The 19,012-nt window shown below is 37.5% G+C and overlaps 3 protein-coding genes across 3 annotated transcripts; 1 reads left to right on the forward strand and 2 right to left on the reverse strand.

The window, feature by feature from the left end:
* Positions 1-727: 727 nt before the first annotated feature.
* Positions 728-3,863, forward strand: rasd2b (RASD family member 2b). Its single transcript, XM_058770195.1, has 2 exons — positions 728-1,418; positions 2,357-3,863. The coding sequence occupies exons 1-2, from the start codon at positions 728-730 to the stop codon at positions 2,884-2,886; spliced, it is 1,221 nt and encodes a 406-aa protein (XP_058626178.1). The 3' UTR covers positions 2,887-3,863.
* Positions 3,864-6,619: 2,756 nt separating this feature from the next.
* LOC131521770 (uncharacterized) lies at positions 6,620-8,375 on the reverse strand. The gene is made up of 2 exons (XM_058746854.1): positions 8,201-8,375; positions 6,620-7,750 (listed from the first exon to the last, which is right to left on the reverse strand). Exons 1-2 carry the CDS (start codon positions 8,202-8,204, stop codon positions 6,915-6,917), a joined length of 840 nt encoding a protein of 279 aa, XP_058602837.1. The 5' UTR covers positions 8,205-8,375; the 3' UTR covers positions 6,620-6,914.
* Positions 8,376-8,733: 358 nt separating this feature from the next.
* On the reverse strand, positions 8,734-18,823 carry LOC131521840 (GTPase IMAP family member 4-like). Its single transcript, XM_058746972.1, has 2 exons — positions 18,677-18,823; positions 8,734-10,251 (listed from the first exon to the last, which is right to left on the reverse strand). Coding segments are annotated over exons 1-2 (810 nt in total). The 5' UTR covers positions 18,678-18,823; the 3' UTR covers positions 8,734-9,442.
* Between the last annotated feature and the right edge of the window lie 189 nt (positions 18,824-19,012).

The raw sequence follows: 19,012 nt of genomic DNA on the forward strand, positions 1-19,012 counted from the left end.
ATGAATACAGCAATATTTCATGGAAAAGGGCAATAGTGCAGAATTGGCTCTTCCACGTGAAGACAATGAGGATGAGTTGGCCTTCAGTGACTGTAAGGATGTGTGTGTGTGTGTGTGTGTGTGTGTGTGTGTGTGTGTGTGTGTGGCAGGCAGATTTGGATGGAAATTAAGATTGGATGCATCAGTTTCTAAAGAAATGTGCTTATCAATTGAAAAGAAAATAATAATTTAATAGAAAAACTACGTTTTTGGCCATTTTCCATTCTATTGCCATGGCATTGTTTTTCTCAACACCCCCCAAACATCTCTCTCTCTCTCTCTCTCTCTCTCAAAAATCGGTTTTGATTTGTATAATTGAAGCTATTTCATGTAACACAAGCTTATTTGAAAAAATAAATAAATAAATTGTTACTCAAAAATTCGTAATATTTGTAAACAATATTTTATATTATGTATAAAATCGGATTGTAAACGATTTCTCCTTTTTACCCTCTAGGAATCCATATTGAATGCATTAATAATAAATGAATGTATTGTCATTTATTCCTTTCCGTTGAAATGTGTTTTAAATTCATTTATTTATTTAAATTTTCTCTGACCTAATTAGAGACTTTATCGCAGCTGTAGGCTGTACTCATTGTGAGAGCTGGTCTATACCATCTTGCACTGCTCCGGGAAACGTTTTGTTCCTCGCGGTATACGCGCGGCTCACCTGTCAATCACACAGATGACGCGCGCGGGGGTATATAAGCAGCGCGCCGCGAGCGCACCGAGGTACTTCTCCAGAGCGCACAAGCAGAGGTGGATGTATCCGATCGATATCAAACAGATCTGCCTGTCTTCAATGTGCCCTGTCATGGAGCAGAGCGTCAAAGCGGCCGCAGCCCTGCAGGCGATCCAGACGCGCAGCTCGCCAGGCGTCCTGCTCGCGTACAAAAGCGCGACGCAAAGACTCGGCGCGACCGGGTTCAGCGTCAGCACGCTCTCCAAAGCAGGACTGGGAATCATCAAACTGGCCACGACGCAGCTGAAGCAGCAGGAACAGAAGGCGCGGGTGGTGCGTGCGTCCAGTCTGGGTAAAGCGCACCCCACGTCCGTCGATAAAAAGTCCCCTCTGGACCAACTCGCCGCGCTTGTCCTGCATGGTAACGCACGCCTCCAGCCGCTGGCGAACGAGTCGCATGTCCCCAAGCCGCAGAACTGCAGGCGCATCGTGGTGCTCGGCGCGCCGCGCGTCGGCAAGACCTCCATCCTGCGCCGCTTCCTGCGCGACGGCTTCGAGGAGCGATACGAGCCCACGAGTGAGGATTTCCACCGCAAACTCTACCAAATCCGCGGAGAGACTTACCAGATAGACATACTGGACGCGTCCGGAGAGAGGAGCTTCCCCGCCAAGAGGAGACTGTCCATCCTGACCGGTGCGTAAAAGCTTCTAATACGCTCTTATTAGGAACAGTTTTAGCTGTGCATCGTTCCTGATGAACCTTATGGATGTTTTGAAAAACTTGGTGTTCTTCACTTTGGTCCTTCAGATCAGTGTCAGTGCTTTTCCAAAGCACCATTAAACAGATGAAGAGCTAGACGGTGAAAAGTTATTTGTGAAACCAAAAAGGGTTCTGCTTTCTTGGAATCTTGTTTCTGGAAATATTTTATGCCGTATTTATTTGTGTATTTACTCTTAGAAGTTTCAAAAACGTTCTAATTAACAGTTTGGGATACACAGCGTTCCTGAATGTCTGTATGGCTTTATGATGGCTTTTTGATTGCTATGTGAAGCTGTTGGAGTCACACTGGGTTTCCAAAGCACCATATGGAGAGCTAGATAATAAAAAGTCATTTGTAGGGGAAAAAAAGTTAAAACTGAATGAATGCACTTGTTTTAAAACCATCATCCAAGGATTCAGTCTCATGTTTTATATTGACATTAACCTTCTGATAGAATAACGATAGAATATTGTTTTTTCAATCAATCAATCAATTAATAAAGGCACCAAGAACAAAAATGAGATACTTTATGACTATTTTTAAATTCAATTAAAGGAAATTCTCGAACTGATGCTTTTCTCCAATTAATGTAAATTGAGCGAATCAGCATCATGTCCATAATTAGCATAATTTCTATAAAGCCAACACGTGTTCATTAATTTAGAACACGGAACATAAATCATAATTATGTTACTTAGCATAAATACATATTATTGTAATCCCTTTTAAATCATATTGATGCCAATACTTTTAGCAGGAGTGTCAAACTCTGGTTCATTCTTGAATTGAATCTAAAGTTTTTTTTTTAATAGCCTAAAATGATGTTTCATACGTCAGATATTGACCCTCTGTCGTCTCTTCTGTGTTTCAGGTGATATATTCCTGCTCGTCTTCAGTCTCGACGACCGCGGCTCGTTTGAGGAAGTGCGCGCTCTGCACTCAGAGATCGTTGCGGCCAAAACGGCGCTGCACCGATCCAAGCAGAAGGCGTGCGTGCCGACGGTGGTCTGCGCGAACAAGGTGGACTTGCCCTCGGAGCAGCGCGCGGTGTCGCGGACCGAGGTACTGCGTGCGCTCGGTAGCGGCTGCGCTCTGTTCGAGACCTCCGCCAAAGACAGCGTGAATCTGGAGCAGGTGTTCGAGGCGCTGGCGCGGCACGGCGGGCTCCCCCTCGAGACCGGACCTTCGCAGCACCGCAAAGTGTCCATCCGCTCGTACCAGGCGCTGCGGGCGGCGCGGCAGGCGGAGAGAGGAAGCAAAGCGGCGGCGTGCGACGCTCCGTGCGGGGCGCTCTTCCCGCTGGCCCGCAGACCGAGCTTCGGCACCGACCTGCGGCTGGTCCTCGGGCCCAACGCCGGCAGAAAACAGAGCAAAGCGCTGGACAAGTGTCAGATTCAGTGAAACAACTCAGACTGAGAGAAAGAGAACCGCTCTCAACAAAGACACTGACGACATAGCAGATACTTTGATGTGTGTTTACCAGAACACAACACAGTTTATTCATCTTTTGGAGATCGATCGGAACCATTTTTATACATTATATGTGACCCTGGAGCACAAAAGCAGCCATAAGTAGCACAGTATATTTGTAGCAATAGCCAACAATGCATTGTATCGGTCAAAATTAGCTATTTTTCTTTTGTGCCAAAAATCATTGAGATATTAAGTAAAGATCATGTTCCATGAAAATATTTAGCAAATTTCCTACTGTAAATATATCAAAACTTAATTTTTCATTAGTAATATACATTGCTAAGGGCTTCATTTGGACAACTTTAAAGGCGATTTTCTCAATTATTTTGCACCCTCAGATTCCAGCTTTTCAAATAGTTGTATCTCACCCAAATATTGTCCGATCCTAACAAACCCTACATCAATGGAAAGCTTATTTATTCAGCTCAATTAAAAAAAAACTGACCCTTATGGCTGGTTTTGTGGTCCAGGGTTACATATATAAAATTGACCATTGCATTTTAATCCTGGCCCATAAAATGCATTATGTTGCATATGCTATCATCGCAAAGCCATTCAAATAATTCTTACAGATGTACAGAGTCATTTTAATTCTACTCAATGCATTTTAATGTGGGAGGAACAATGAAGCATTTATGTAAACTTTAGGTTTAACATGACAGATCTGCATCGCAAACCCCCCGTTGAAGACCTCTGCCATATTTAATGACTTGAATTAAAATACTGTGATTTTGTCTGAGACATGACGAACTGAATTGACTCGAGGCCACTTTTATCACTCAGAGCCTCGTTTTTATGGTGTCTTCTGATGAAGATCTACAGAGAATGACTGAAAAGTCTGTTGAGTGACTGGTTTGTTTGAATGCATGAGATGCTGTATAATATGTGTAACATTTGAAATAAAACATTTTCATACAAAGCCTGACGTCATGAGTCGGTCTGATGATTTGGTGAAAAGCTGTACTAACAGATGCCACCTCAGCCGCGTAATGAAGTAGAGAGAAGTGTGTCACGATTCATTCATTCAAAATAAATAAATAATTGAGAACCTGTGGGCGTTTAGATGAAATGATAGAGCCTTGACTCTCTCTGATTGCATAAGAGCCTTTACATGCAGCTGCCGCACAGGATGTGCTGTGAGAAAGAGAGGAAACTATCTGTCCGTCCCTCTGTCTGTCCAGAGGTGTAAAATCCAGGTTCAGAAAGTAAAAGGCCTCCCCAGTATTTTGTTCCAATCACCTGGACTTGCTAATTAGCACAGTTTTTTTCAGCCGGAGGAGGTCAGAGATGGGACCAAGTCATTAGGCTTGTTTGAGATGCGCCTCGCCTGAAATGTAGGTGAGAGTAGGCGGCTGCGGTGAGGGGAGGAGTGAAATAAACTCAGTCAAGAGGGACAGTTCTGCCCTCTCGAAGTGGAACAGATACCAACGAGATCAAAGGCAGATATCGCGTTATTCTCACTCATATGTTGTGCTGCTGATAAACATGATATAATTTCCAACCTGGTCTCATGGCATTTATGTACCTGGGTGCACTTTTTAGCGTGACATGAAATATGTACCAATAAGTACATATCACTGCAGTTTCCAAAATAAATGAACACTTAAGTGAAATTTCACACAAATTTACAGAGTTACGATTAATAAAGCGTAATTTTGGCACAATTACTTGAAGAATATGATGCTATGACTTCAAAACATATGCTGGGAGATTTAAAAACTGATGCTTTCGAACATTAACATCACACACATCCAGCTTCATATCTATGGGTTTTTCATAGATGATAAGGTTGTTCGGTAGCTCACGGAGTACGGAGACAGACTTAGGAAACGAGAAGCACCGGTTCGAATCCCGTGAAACTACGGTACCACAAAGCAGTTAAAATCTGCATAAGGCCGAAGTAAATCTTTTCTAACCGGCATGCATCTCGCGGCGATCGGTCCTGCGCAGATTTTGCTCATCTCAAACAAGTCATTCCTTTCAAGTCACAAGCAAGTCTCAAGTCAAATCCCAAGTCCTCAAAGAGTTAAAGTTAATGAGATAATTAAGTGATTAATTAAGTGCTGATTGAGCATTATTGATGAACACCTGCTGTTAACAAACAGAATCACTGAAGAAAAGACAAACACAAGAACTACAACTGACTTCAGCCTTGGAGGAAATCAACTGATAAAAACAAAATAAAAAAAAGAAATCTCTCAAGATCTGATTAAACAACTCCATAAACAGCATCACCAGCTCCACTCATTACTAACCAGACTGACTTTATTTACGGTTTAGATGTTGATGTTTCATTGGTCAAGAAAAACAATGCCACCATAATTGTGGTCAGTTTTTGCTTTAGTTTGCCTCTTGAACCTTTTAGTAATTCAAAGAAATTTGCTTCTAAGTAATTGCAATATCGTTTCACGTACATTGCTGAATCAAAAGCTTGAATACTTGAAGCGGATTAGCTTATTCTTTCTGCTTGTAACTCATTTGAATGAACATCATGAAGTGGTCTCTCTCTTTGGTTTATTGATTGGTTTTCAGCTATTACTAAATGAATAAAAGAAAAAAAAGTTATTTTGGATGTAATCAGAGCAGCGCCTGATGATTATCTCATCATATACAAACAGCTAACAGTTGCTCACTGCACAGCACTGATCTCTCCGCTTTACAACAGCACATGCATTGCTACAGAGAGATCTAACACAGGAGTCAAGGGTCAAGAGCCCAACTAAAGCAAACACTGATCTACATGATGGTGGTATCATTTAAACCAATAAAACATCAACATCTGATCTTCTATAGTTCTCAAGAACAGCAGGTGTTCATCACTAATGCACAATCAACATTTAATTAGTCACTTAATTGACTTGAGACTTGCTTGTGACTAGAAAGGAATGACTTAGTTCCTCCTCTGGTGAAATCAGCTGCTGAGTTCATGGGTGGAACAAATATATGGCAGGACTTTTACTTTCTGACCCTGGATTTTACACTTCTGTTTGCGTGTCATGTTATCATAAGTGTCCTATTCATTTGAAATATTGTTGTTATCGCCAATGCCAGTATATCGTTACACCCTTAATTAGCACAATGTCGATATTTCATGATTTGAATATCACGGTTATCGTCAAAACCGGTCTATCGCAACACCCCTAAATGGGTTAATAACACTAGGGGACGTAACACATGTATATGTTCATTGTTAAGGCACATTTAGGTAAGTTGCCTTCTTATATTTCAAATCTCCAAATTTTTATACAAATAGTTACTGTACTATCTCAATCGTACATTCAGTTATTGCTCTGAATTTGGAAAATGTGCTTTGTCTTTTTATGTCCCCTGGGCTTGGAATGATCTGCAAACTGTAGTTAAACTAGAGACACTGCCATCCCTGAGTACTTTAAAATGTCTTTTGCAAACTGTTTTAAAGGTATCTTGTAAGTGTTTTTCCTGATCTTATTTTTATTAATTGCTGAGTTTGAGTACAGTGTTTTTTTTAATTTTTTTATCATTATTATTTTTTTCTTTTGTAGTTATCTTTGTATGCAACTCTGTGCTGCCGTTTTGACCAGGTCTGCCTGGAAGAAGAGATTGTGAAGTCTCAATGGGTTTCTCCTGGCTAAATAAATACAATAAATAAATGAATACAACACAGGTATACACTCACGGTAAATTGATTATTAAATAGTTTAATTAGGGTTTATACATAATTTCCATGACAGAGTTCAAGATAAATCCTTTAATCTTACTACTGGAGCTGCAAGTTTGCCGGTTTCAAATGATTATTAAACAGCAAGCACAAACTATGTGAAAGTGCAGTGTCCCAATTCACTCACTCATTTTAATTTCCTCCAATTGAAATAAAATATTGATTAATAATTAATTAATATAGATTTAAAAAATTTCCACAATTTTGTGGGGAATGATCAATGACATAACATAACATGATACATATACATGATTTTACTTCAGACTTGTTTGTTCTTCTCTCCAGTTGAAGATTTACTTTTAAAATAAGTATATACTGCTGCTCCAACTCCTAAAACTCCAACAACTGCAGCTGTACCTACACCACCAACCGCTGCAGCTCCAATTGTAACACCTTTGGCAGCACCAAACCCTGCAGCTGTTCCGCCTGCAACTCCTGCTCCTACTGCTCCTCCTGTTATGACCCCTACAGTATTTGCTATAAACAGTTTCTTCTGAGCTTCCTCATATTTCTTTTTAGTATAAAGGCTGTTGTTGTTCTCCTTTGTCATATCCCTTATCATTCCCAGAAGCTCAGTGACCTGTGTGCGATCATTCGATCTGTTATTAAAAACCAGATATCTTTTATTGCATTGGTCAATTAACTTTTTTAAATTTTCCCCTTCTTTTATGTAGTCTTTAATTTTCATGTCATTGTACTCTAATTCATCTCCATTTGTAAACAACACAATGGTGTTTTTTGAAGCTTCTTCTCCAAAGTTATCCTTGATCCACTTCACACTATTTCTTTCCTCCTCTGTAAATTTAGTGCACAGTTTGATCACCAACAGAATTGCATGAATCCCTTCACCAGAATTATTGAATAACTCCACTATTCGACTTTTAAGATCTCCTGCTTTCAGTGATGTGTCATAGAGTCCTGGCGTATCAATCACAGTGACGTTCTGGCCATCCACTATTGCATCGTTTGCAGCACATTTCCGGGTGACAGATTCAGGAGAACAATGTACTCCAAAAGCCTTTCTACCCAGGATGGTGTTTCCAGTTGCACTTTTCCCCACTCCAGTTTTACCCAGCAGCACAATGCGGAGAGGACCTAAAATGACAACACATTTCATAAGACATATAAGACATGCACAGTTTGGGGTATACATTATACATACTGTATATACACAATATACATTTGAGCTAAATGTATAAAAATTTTAATAAAGATAAGATTATTAAAAAAAACAAAAAACAGACGGTACATTAAATGTGAAATACGTATTTGAGAAACATAATAAATTGTTACTGATAATATTATATTAATAGCATTCTCATAATTACTAATATCAGACACTTTTGGCTAGTATTTTCTCCCACCTCCTTAAAATATTTGATTTATGGTTAATATACTAAAGCAAAACAGTTGAATATGAAGGTGCTTGTGAAGCCTTTTCTCAACACTTGAAAGAAATTTCTGCTTGATTTCTCACTTGACTAACTATCAGCCAATTTTCAGCATAAAATAACAAATAGAACAGATACATATTTCAGTACTCACCCATAAGTGCAAGCGCAGTTCAGGGTTGAAATTTTTAGATGTCAGCAAAACCTGTGACACAGAGATTTATTTTACAGAACAATAAAAACACAATTTCTGTGTGAATGTGTTTTTGAAAAATGTAAAAAATTAGTGCTGGGCATAGATTAATCTAGATTAACTCATCCAAAATAAAAGTTTTCGTTTATATAATATCTGTGTGTACTGTGAATATTTATTATGTGTATATAAAGACACACACATACAGTATATATTTTGAAAATATTTACATGTATTTACATGTGTATATTTATATTAATATAATTTATATGATATATAAATATATTTAATATATAAACATAACACATTTTTCTTAAATATATACATACATGGGTGTGTATTCATATATACATAATAAATATACACAATACACACACATATATTATGTACACAAAAACTTTTATTTTGGACGAGATTAATCTAGATTAATCTATGCCCAGCACTAGTAAAAATGCAGAATTTAAAATTTTTTTTTTTTTTTTTTTTTTTGTGAGGATTTATTTTAGGGTTAGGGCATAGGGTGTAGAGTATAAAAGCATTATGTATAAGGAAAGTCCCCATAAAACATGGAAGCCCTTACGTGTGTGTAAGTGTCAAGGCGTGTCTTTTGAATAATTTTGTTCTGTGTAATGAAAGAACACAAACTGAGAGCATTTAGTAAAAATGTCTCACACTTGTCACATCCATGGACGTTCTGTTGTGTTTTCATTCCCCATGTGCTCAGTGTACCTAGTTTCTGTCTCCTGTTGATTATGTCATTTGGTTCTAGTTAATCATCTTCATTTGCCAATGTATTTAAGTTGTTGTCAGTTCACTGTTCTCTGTCCGGTCTATTATGTCCCTGCGTGTGTATCGTGCCTGCCTGTCCTCTATTTATCCTCTTGTGGATTTATTAAAAGACTATTTGCATTGGCCTTCATTTTTTTTTGTTTTTGTGCATTCATTCCACCGTGGCATGACAACACCACTTTCATTTAGAAACAGCAGATCAAATTGAATAATTTTAAACACTTTATTATTTAATAGGTGTAATTTTTACAAAGCCATTTCAGTTTACATTGACATGCTATGAAAGGTACAAATAAAAAATAATAATGCTTGAATTTTACAACAAAACATTGTTTTGATTCAGATCAGGGACATGATGTGATTATTTGATTTACATTCACTGGACTACCCAGAATGTCTCTACTAGTATACAAATCATTTCCCTCCAAAAAAGGTCTTACAATATAGTTTTGTTGTTAGTGCTCCTATTATGAATATTACACCTCCTATTGCAATTGCTGATGTCATTGCTCTTTCACCAGCTAAATCCTCTTTTCCTTTCTCTTCCTTCTCCTCTTGGTTCTTTTTCTCCTCCTCTTGTTTTTTTCTCTCTTCTTCTTCTCTGATCTTACTCTGAGTCTCCTGGTACATTTCCTCAGTGTAGTACTCATTCATTCTTTCATGTTTACTCATCATTTTCTTTATCTTCTCCAGCAGTTCAGTGACTTGAGCTTGATCATTCTTTGCTATGTTATTAAAAGAATGATATGCTGACTTGCATTCGTCTACAGACAGGAGTTCACTCATCTTGATGTTTTCTTGCAGATATTCATCTAGTGGGTTCTCTAATTTATCAGCTCCAGTGAATAACAGCATGGTAAAACTCCTAGCTTCTTCTCCAAAGTTCTTCTGAATCCATTTGATTGTGTTCTCCTCCTCTTCTGTGAATCTGTCCAGTCTGATGACCAGCAGAAACACATGAGGACCAGGAGCAGACAATTCCAGACACTTCTCTAGTTCAGCTTTCAGATCTTCTTCACTCATGGACGTGTGAAACAGTCCAGGTGTGTCGATCACTGAGATGTTTCTACCTGCCACATTTCCCTCATGTTTCTCACACTGCCGAGTTGTAGATTCTGAGAGGCAACCCGCTCTAAATGCATTTCTGCCTAATATAGTGTTTCCTGATGAGCTCTTTCCTGATCCGGTTTTACCCAGAAGAACAATCCTCAGATCTTCTTCCACTGTGAAATAAGTTTTTAAGTAGGGTATAAAACACAAGCATTCTGTAAGTATTGGCTTTATGTCAGTGTTTCAGTACAGAAAGCGAGTTAATGATAAACCCCTTCATGAATAAACAAGCTGCACTTAAAATAGATTTTTTTAAAAATCTTTTCCCTAATGACTTTTATGAAAATAATGATTAAGTTGTGTACACCATGTATGTCAAGATGCAAGGAAAGTAATTTATTTATTTTTATTTGAATAAACCACTTGATATTTTGAGACAATATTTTGTATTTATTTTTTTGCCTGAAAATGAATATCAAAGTTGAAAACCAGCGTGAATGATAATATTATGTTTCTAAGAACTTGGTATGGAGGACCAAACCTGCAAAAACAATAAATAAATAAATACGCAAATAAATCCACAAAATAATACATAAATAAATATATAAATAAATAAATGTGCAAATAAATATATAAATCCACATATTCCTGTATAAATAAATATATAAATAATTAAATGTGCGAGAAAATAAATAATTAAATAAATTAAACGAATGTTGGGGGAAATAATAAAAAAAATGCTAAAGGAAATGCTAAACTGAAAGTTTTTTTTTTCTCCCCTTTCAAACATTTATTCATTTTTGAATGTAGTTCAGTATTTATTTTTCCTCAGCTCAGCTGCTAATGAGGGGGTGTCTATCAAGCATCAGAGAAGGCGGTCTCAGTGTTGCCAACTTAGCGACTTTGTCGCTAGATTTAGCGACTTTTCAGACCCCCTAGCGACTTTTTTTCCAAAAAAGCGACTAGCGACAAATCTAGCGACTTCTTGGACAAACCTTAGCGAGTCTCTGTGATCGCTCGGACTGCCGCAACGGCGCGAGGTCAGCGCGTACACACCTCTTTCTCTGCATCTGCTCTGTTCAGCGAGCGGCTGAGAGGAGCAGCGCGTTCAGTTAAAATAGATATTATGTTGTTTCTCTAATTTTACATGCAAATATAGCCGATATCACAGCACAGAAATTGTCTCGTCTTTTGTGTATTTGATTTAATCAGAAGACGGCTCAATTATAAATCAGGATTTTTGTGCAGATTTTGTCTTGAAAGGGAGATGTAACGTTAGTCTTAAAGGGCAGCGTTTCAGTCACTATTTCATATTTTATTCTTTTGTCTGACATCAGAAACAGTAAAATATATAAATGAAAACAGTTATTATTAATTTGGCTGCATTAAAATACAGTATGTGAGCACAGAGAGACAAACAATGTAAAAGGCAATACAACGTGATGACGTCATGAATATGCTAATTAGCGTATGACGTCGTTTAGCGACATTTAGCGACTTTTCAAACTGGCTTTAGCTACTTTCCATTGAAAGAAGTTGGCAACACTGGGCGGTCTTTATGCCACCATTGGTTGATCTTATAAAAGTTCTGCGCTCGATTGTTTGCCTGCGCAACATAACCTTGTATGAAAATATCATATGAACCGTTATTGCAGGGTTTGAAAATGTTTTACAAGGCGTGAGGACACAAATTTAGTGACGGTTTCCTTGACAGTGTTCTCAAAAAGCCCCTTTTCCTCAACATCGCGTCACATTACGTCACGAGAGGGAGTCGTGTCGCGCTGCTGGTGTTCAGTGGAGGCAGGGCCGCCGGGACAACAGGGGCGAGCTGGCATTTGACCCACCACTTTTCAAACTACTGGGGCACTGCCCCAGCACTTCAGGCAGGTTCACTTGAAGCAACACTACACAAACCAAACGGTATTTGACATGAAATTACCGCGAGAGCAGACGGCACCGTACGCTTTCGAATCGCTCTCTCGCGATACTTTAAGCTCATACACTAGGCTTGTTTGAGATGCGCCTCGCCTGAAATGTAGGCGAGTAGGCGGCTGCAGTGAGGGGAGGAGTGAAATAAGCGCAGTCAAGACGGACAGTTCTGACCTCTCGAAGCAGAACGAGATCAAACGAGATCAAAGGCAGATATCGCGTTATTCTCACTCATATGCTGTGCTGCTGATAATTTCAGTTCTGTTGCTTTTATATGAATATAAATATGATGAACAAGACACTCAAAGTGCTTGCTATTTAATTCCATACTAAAGGTGTATTTATCCTCCATGTTTTTTTTATTCAAACATGTATTTTAGATTTTTATAGAAAATATGACAACAATCACATATCTCACACAGAGATCGCACTGTCATAGGGTTTGGGAATATTCATGCACAATTTAAATACATAATTGCATGAAATCAGATTTTCATTAAAAGGTGTGTTAATATGTGTACTGTATATGTATAACATTAATAGTTTCCTGCTCGGCTCCAGCCATACCGTTAGCCCTAAAAGAAAATTGTAGAAGCAAATGATAGATGTATGTCTTCTCTCAGACAAAAAAAGGACAACAGACCAGCATCCCAAGATCTGAGTTCCCAGGAAACACAGAGGTATGCATGTAGGATCAGTTTAACCTCAGTAATTTGAAGATTTTTGTGTTTCGCTTGAAATTATATACAGTAGATAAAACAATTGATGTAGCTGGCTAGACTAGTTAGTTAGATCACATTGTGCATCTTACTTGTAAGTCAAATATTTCTAAATTTAAAGATTTGATTTCTAGTACCTCTTGGGATGATCTGTATAAGGAATATGATACTGACAGAGCATATCAACATTTTATGACTGTTATTAGTTCCAGTTTTCATAAATGTTTTCCAATCAGTAGTTCTGTGAAGAAATTCAGTCAGGATTTTAATAAGTCTTGGTTTACAGTTAGTTTACAGAAAATGTTGAAGACAAAAAAAAAAACTTTATAGAAAATATCTTTTAAATCCCACTCCCCTCACCTGGTATTTATAAATCTTACAGAAATAAATATAACCATTCTATTAAATCAGCAAAAAAGCAATATTTTGGTGAAAAATGTAAGAAATGTTCAAATGATATTAAATCTACATGGAAAGTAATAAATCAGTTGCTGCAAAGAGAAAAGACTAACTCGAATTACCTTTAGACTTTGTGGATGGCGAAAATTCTTTTAATGATCCATTCGATATAGCTGTTGGTCATAAATTAGCTAATAATATCCCTACTGGTAATGCTGGATTATATATCAGGAAACTTTCCTATTATCTCTTTTTTTTAAGCCACCTGAAATTCAGGAAATAAGTGAAATTATTGACAAATTAAAATGATCTTCAGCTGGTCATGATAATATTTCTGTATTTCTGTAATATATCACTTGTTCACATTTTTTCTCTTTCTTTGAAAACATGTATTGTACCAGACGATTTAAAAATAGCTAAAATTGTTCCTCTGTTTAAAGCAGATGATCCGCAATGTTTCAACAACTATAGACCTATATGTATTTTGCCGTTTTTCAAATTTTTTTAGAAAAAATAGTATATAAACGGATTATTTCTCACTTAGACTCAAATTCTATTCTTTATAAGCACCAATATGGATTTCGAATAAACCATTCTACTTATATGGCTTTGCTTTACCTGATTGACAAGGTTACCCTTGCACTGGAAAATCAAGAATTTGCTTGTAGTATTTTTTTAGATTTGTCAAAAGCTTTTGATACAGTAAATCATTACATTTTATTAGATAAGTTGTATAAATATGGTTTTCATGATATTACATATAAATGGTTGATGAATTATATTTTTAATAGAAGACAGTTTGTTTGTACTATTCTGGTAAAGCAAGCCTATTCTGTGGGGTTCCTCAGGGGTTCATACGTGGACCATTACTATTTCTTATTTATATAAATGATCTATCGAATGTTTCAAATATTCTTACTCCAGTAATGTTTGCTGACGATACAACCTTAGTTCTTTTTTTTTACAACCTTAATTTTTTTTCTTCAGAAGCATTTTGTTAGGATTGCAACCCAATCAAACAAATATACTTCATCTGTTTCTTTATTTCATAAACTTCAGGTTCTTACCATTTATGATATTAATACTTTTCAAATGTGTTTTTATGTATAAGATATATTCAAGTGAGGGTAACATTCCAGAGCAATTTAGAATGTATTTTAAAGTAAATTCACAGGTTCATAGTTAAATAATTATGTTGACGAGTTAAATAACTCGTCAATCTTCAATTTTTCATTTTCCTAAAGTTCTCATTTGTAGAGGTCAATACTTGATAAGATTTAGGGGTATTATGGAATGATTTATCTCATCTAGCAAAAAATTTTCCTCTTTAATATGTTATAAAAGAATAATAAAGGATCATTTAAATGCTGTTTTGTACAAATATATCTTGTATTTTATGTATTATAGATACATTATTTTCTCTTTTTGTATGTTGTATGTTTATATTTGTATTTATATATTTATTTTTGTAATAGTTTTTGTTTAGTTTTATGAGTTTATTTGTTTTTCATTGTTTAGGTAGAGGCTTTAAATAAGCCCTTTGGGTTTTCTGCCTCTCCCTGCACAGTATATGAATTGTATTATTCATTATTATTATTATTTTTTTTTTTTTTTTTTTGTTATAAGTGGAATTAAACTTGGTATTGCCCAAAGCAAACACTGGGACACTGCGGATTCTTTACTGCTAAATATTTCTTTGCTTTATGTTATCATTGCATTTGCTGTGGCACATAATATTAAGTTTAAAATTATATTGATAGTTCAAATTTTGCCCCACCACTTTTGGAGTAGTGGTGCCACCCCTGAGTGGAGGTATACACCGGGAAATGATTTTGTTTAGGTTTATTTGACAACTGTAAGTCAGATTTGTTTAAAATGATCGAATGCTGTTGATATGTATGGTGCGTCCCAATTCGCCCATACTATGCCCTAAACAGTATGTATCCTTTTTGTGTAGAAAATGTACATATTTTTGGTTTGTAGCAGAAGATTAGGAACAGATTGGGATCAGGAACACATTACATCTACACCAACCCTACCCCTTACAGGAAACTTTCTGACCTCAGTTTAGGTCCCCACCATGACACGAGTCCCCATGAGTCGAACCCATGTGCTACAGATATATATGCACTTCAGACAGGAGCACAGACCTCTCCAGGCCAGACATGAGTGTGTTTAGGGCAGAGATCATTTATTACTCTGAGCTAAATACTTGCATGTATAAATACATAGTATATTAAAGATTTGAAAGCCATCTGAATAATTGTGTTTTCTTCAGTTACAAGTTGCCTATATTTAGGTAGGTCACAGCTACCTGTAAGTCACTTTTTGATGCCATTGGTATAAGACAATCAGTATTGACAGCATACAGACAAGTTGTCCGCTGGGCCTGTGGTGCTCTGAGCAGCCCTTACCTGCACGTGTTGAGTCAGACACTAGAAGACTGTTTACAGAGGAAGGAGGACTTTATAAAGGTTTTGAATGGCCCCATTTTGTTGACCATCAATAAATAATAATCACAATCACAAATTGTCTTACTGTATAAAAACTTGTTTATGAAGTTTACATTAGATGTATATCAAGCATATCTGCATTTATGGTTAATTCAATTCAGTTTTACTTATACAGCACTAAATCATAACAAATGTTATTTCATAGCACTGTTAATATCCAACTAAAAACACAACATTGCAGCTGCTAATTATATAGATGCGCAAAACATATTATACCGAAAGAAAAACATACCATCTGACCCATTTAAAAACATTCAACAATCTTTCAGTCTGGGTTTAACACACTAATGTGTTGTTAAAGTGTGTTAAATGGTGAATGCTGTGCTAGATACACACCAGCAGCCTGATCTTGTTGATCCTCTGGAGGGATCTGGAAAGAGGAGCAGGTGTAGTGAAGACAGACAGTGCTGCGTTCTCCTGGAGCCTGTGGTGACCTGCAGTATTCCTCTCTCAGACGGGAGCAGCAAACACAAGTTTAGATCACATTCACTGCTGACATGCTTCTCCACTTGGCCTCCATCACATCTGCATCTCCATCAGGAGTGAAGCTGCAGTCCAGTAGAGGTGTTAATAACAGCTGGCCTCCATCACATCTGCATCTCCGTCAGGAGTGAAGCTGTAGTCCAGTAGAGGTGTTAATAACAGCTCCTCCATCACATCTGCATCTCCGTCAGGAGTGAAGCTGCAGTCCAGTAGAGGTGTTAATAACAGCTCCTCCATCACATCTGCATCTCCGTCAGGAGTGAAGCTGCAGTCCAGTAGAGGTGTTAATAACAGCTGGCCTCCATCACATCTGCATCTCCGTCAGGAGTGAAGCTGCAGTCCAGTAGAGGTGTTTATAACAGCTGGCCTCCATCACATCTGCATCTCCGTCAGGAGGGAAGCTGCAGTCCAGTAGAGGTGTTAATAACAGCTCCTCCATCACATCTGCATCTCCGTCAGGAGTGAAGCTGCAGTCCAGTAGAGGTGTTAATAACAGCTCCTCCATCACATCTGCATCTCCGTCAGGAGTGAAGCTGCAGTCCAGTAGAGGTGTTAATAACAGCTGGCCTCCATCACATCTGCATCTCCATCAGGAGTGAAGCTGCAGTCCAGTAGAGGTGTTAATAACAGCTCCTCCATCACATCTGCATCTCCGTCAGGAGTGAAGCTGCAGTCCAGTAGAGGTGTTAATAACAGCTGGCCTCCATCACATCTGCATCTCCATCAGGAGCGGAAGCTGCAGTCCAGTAGAGGTGTTAATAACAGCTGGCCTCCATCACATCTGCATCTCCATCAGGAGTGAAGCTGTAGTCCAGTAGAGGTGTTAATAACAGCTCCTCCATCACATCTGCATCTCCGTCAGGAGTGAAGCTGCAGTCCAGTAGAGGTGTTAATAACAGCTGGCCTCCATCACATCTGCATCTCCGTCAGGAGTGAAGCTGCAGTCCAGTAGAGGTGTTAATAACAGCTGGCCTCCATCACATCTGCATCTCCGTCAGGAGCAGAAGCTGAGGATGATAATCCTCCGGTTACGGTATAAAGTGATCGCAGCACCTCGTTGTTTGAAGCAGATGCATCAGTGAAGTCCGTCTCGTCAGCGGCACAAACGCACCGAGGCCCGGAAGACACCGTTCTTGTGAGGAAACCTGTGGACTCGGTGTCCTGACAGGCTGGAGTTTGTGTAACCTTCACAAATACAATAATTTACCATGACGAGGATAAACTGAAATGAAAATAACTAACGAAAACACACTGACTCGCTCGCACTGAACGCCAGCAGCGCGCGGCACACGACTCCCTCTCGTGACGTAATGTGACGCGATGTTGAGGAAAAAGGGCTTTTTGAGAACACTGTCAAGGAAACCGTCACTTTTCCTTCTAAATTTGTGCCCTCACGCCTTGTAAAACATTTTCAAACCCTGCAATAACGGTTCATATGATATTTTCATACAAGGTTATGTTGCGCAGGCAAACAATCGAGCGCAGAACTTTTATAAGATCAACTAATGGTGGCATAAAGACCGCCTTCTCTGATGCTTGATAGACACCCCCTCATTAGCAGCTGAGCTGAGGAAAAATAAATACTCAACTACATTCAAAAATGAATAAATGTTTGAAAGGGGAGAAAAAAAAACTTTCAGTTTAGCATTTACTTTAGCATTTTTTTTTATTATTTCCCCCAACATTCGTTTAATTTATTTAATTATTTATTTTCTCGCACATTTAATTATTTATATATTTATTTATACAGGAATATGTGGATTTATATATTTATTTATGTATTTATTTGCACATTTATTTATTTATATATTTATTTATGTATTATTTTGTGGATTTATTTGCGTATTTATTTATTTATTTATTGTTTTTGCAGGTTTGGTCCTCCATACTTGGCACATTAGCTTGAAATGTGATTTTTAAAAGATTTCTGCTTTTTTTCATCTTGGATATCTTCCTTTTACTCCATGATGTGCCATGCACTATTAACAGTATTCCGCAAGTTGGACAAATAGCAGGACAACTTATTTTTTATTTTTTTATGCAAACCTAATTATAACATAAACCTGTCAAATATTTCGTTATTTTCTCATGAGTATCACAGAATATTACCACTGCAACAAAGTGCAATATATATGACGAACAACAAAACATTTGGTAGGTCTCTTATACAGTATATAAGAACATGTACAGTATATCAATACCTAACCATTTGTCTAAATATTAAGAAAGATGACTGTATATTTTTATAACCATAAACTGTCAAGAAGCCCTTAACGTGTTAAGCATAAATGGGCTTGAACAGTATTTCACAGAGTGATTACTGTTTTTTTTATTTGTTTGTTTTTTTAATCTCCAGAACTTTATTACAAAATGAGTAGCAAGATTATTAATCATTAGATATAATCATTAGAAATGCATTAACAATCTATATATTTTAATTCACAATTAAATTTTAAGCATGTCATCATAATGACAGCTTTAGTTTTAAATACATAAAATATATAAACAAGGAATCACTTTTAAGCACTTTCATAAGGATGAATAAGAAAACTTACTTGATGATGATTTGGTTATAAATTTCCGCTAATCTTTGACTAGTTGTCTGACCGCGATGTTCTGCTCACTGATGAGGAGAGGATGTGCATGGATATATATATATATATATATATATCCCTCTCATTTAGAATGAACAACCATGCCCATTGAAAATGAAACAGTGTTTCCTGTAAATGGAGGCTGTTCTTGTAATTCACGTGTGCTAGAGCCCATCCCCCAGAGGAGCCTTAACAAAACAAAGCATTATGCAGCAGCAGTAGAGTGCACAGACCTCAGGAGAGGCAGGGGAGAAATATTGATTACATTAGAATATATTTCAACCAAATGCAGTTTCT

This window comes from Onychostoma macrolepis, chromosome 01 (assembly GCF_012432095.1).
Source record: "Onychostoma macrolepis isolate SWU-2019 chromosome 01, ASM1243209v1, whole genome shotgun sequence".
Taxonomy (NCBI): domain Eukaryota; kingdom Metazoa; phylum Chordata; class Actinopteri; order Cypriniformes; family Cyprinidae; genus Onychostoma; species Onychostoma macrolepis.

Excerpts from the sequence above, each read along its gene's own strand:
- rasd2b (XM_058770195.1), top strand. The coding sequence starts at position 728 with ATGACGCGCGCGGGGGTATATAAGCAGCGCGCCGCGAGCGCACCGAGG. Across the intron at positions 1,419-2,356 it reads GAGACTGTCCATCCTGACCG|GTGATATATTCCTGCTCGTC; the intron begins GTGCGTAAAAGC and ends TCTGTGTTTCAG.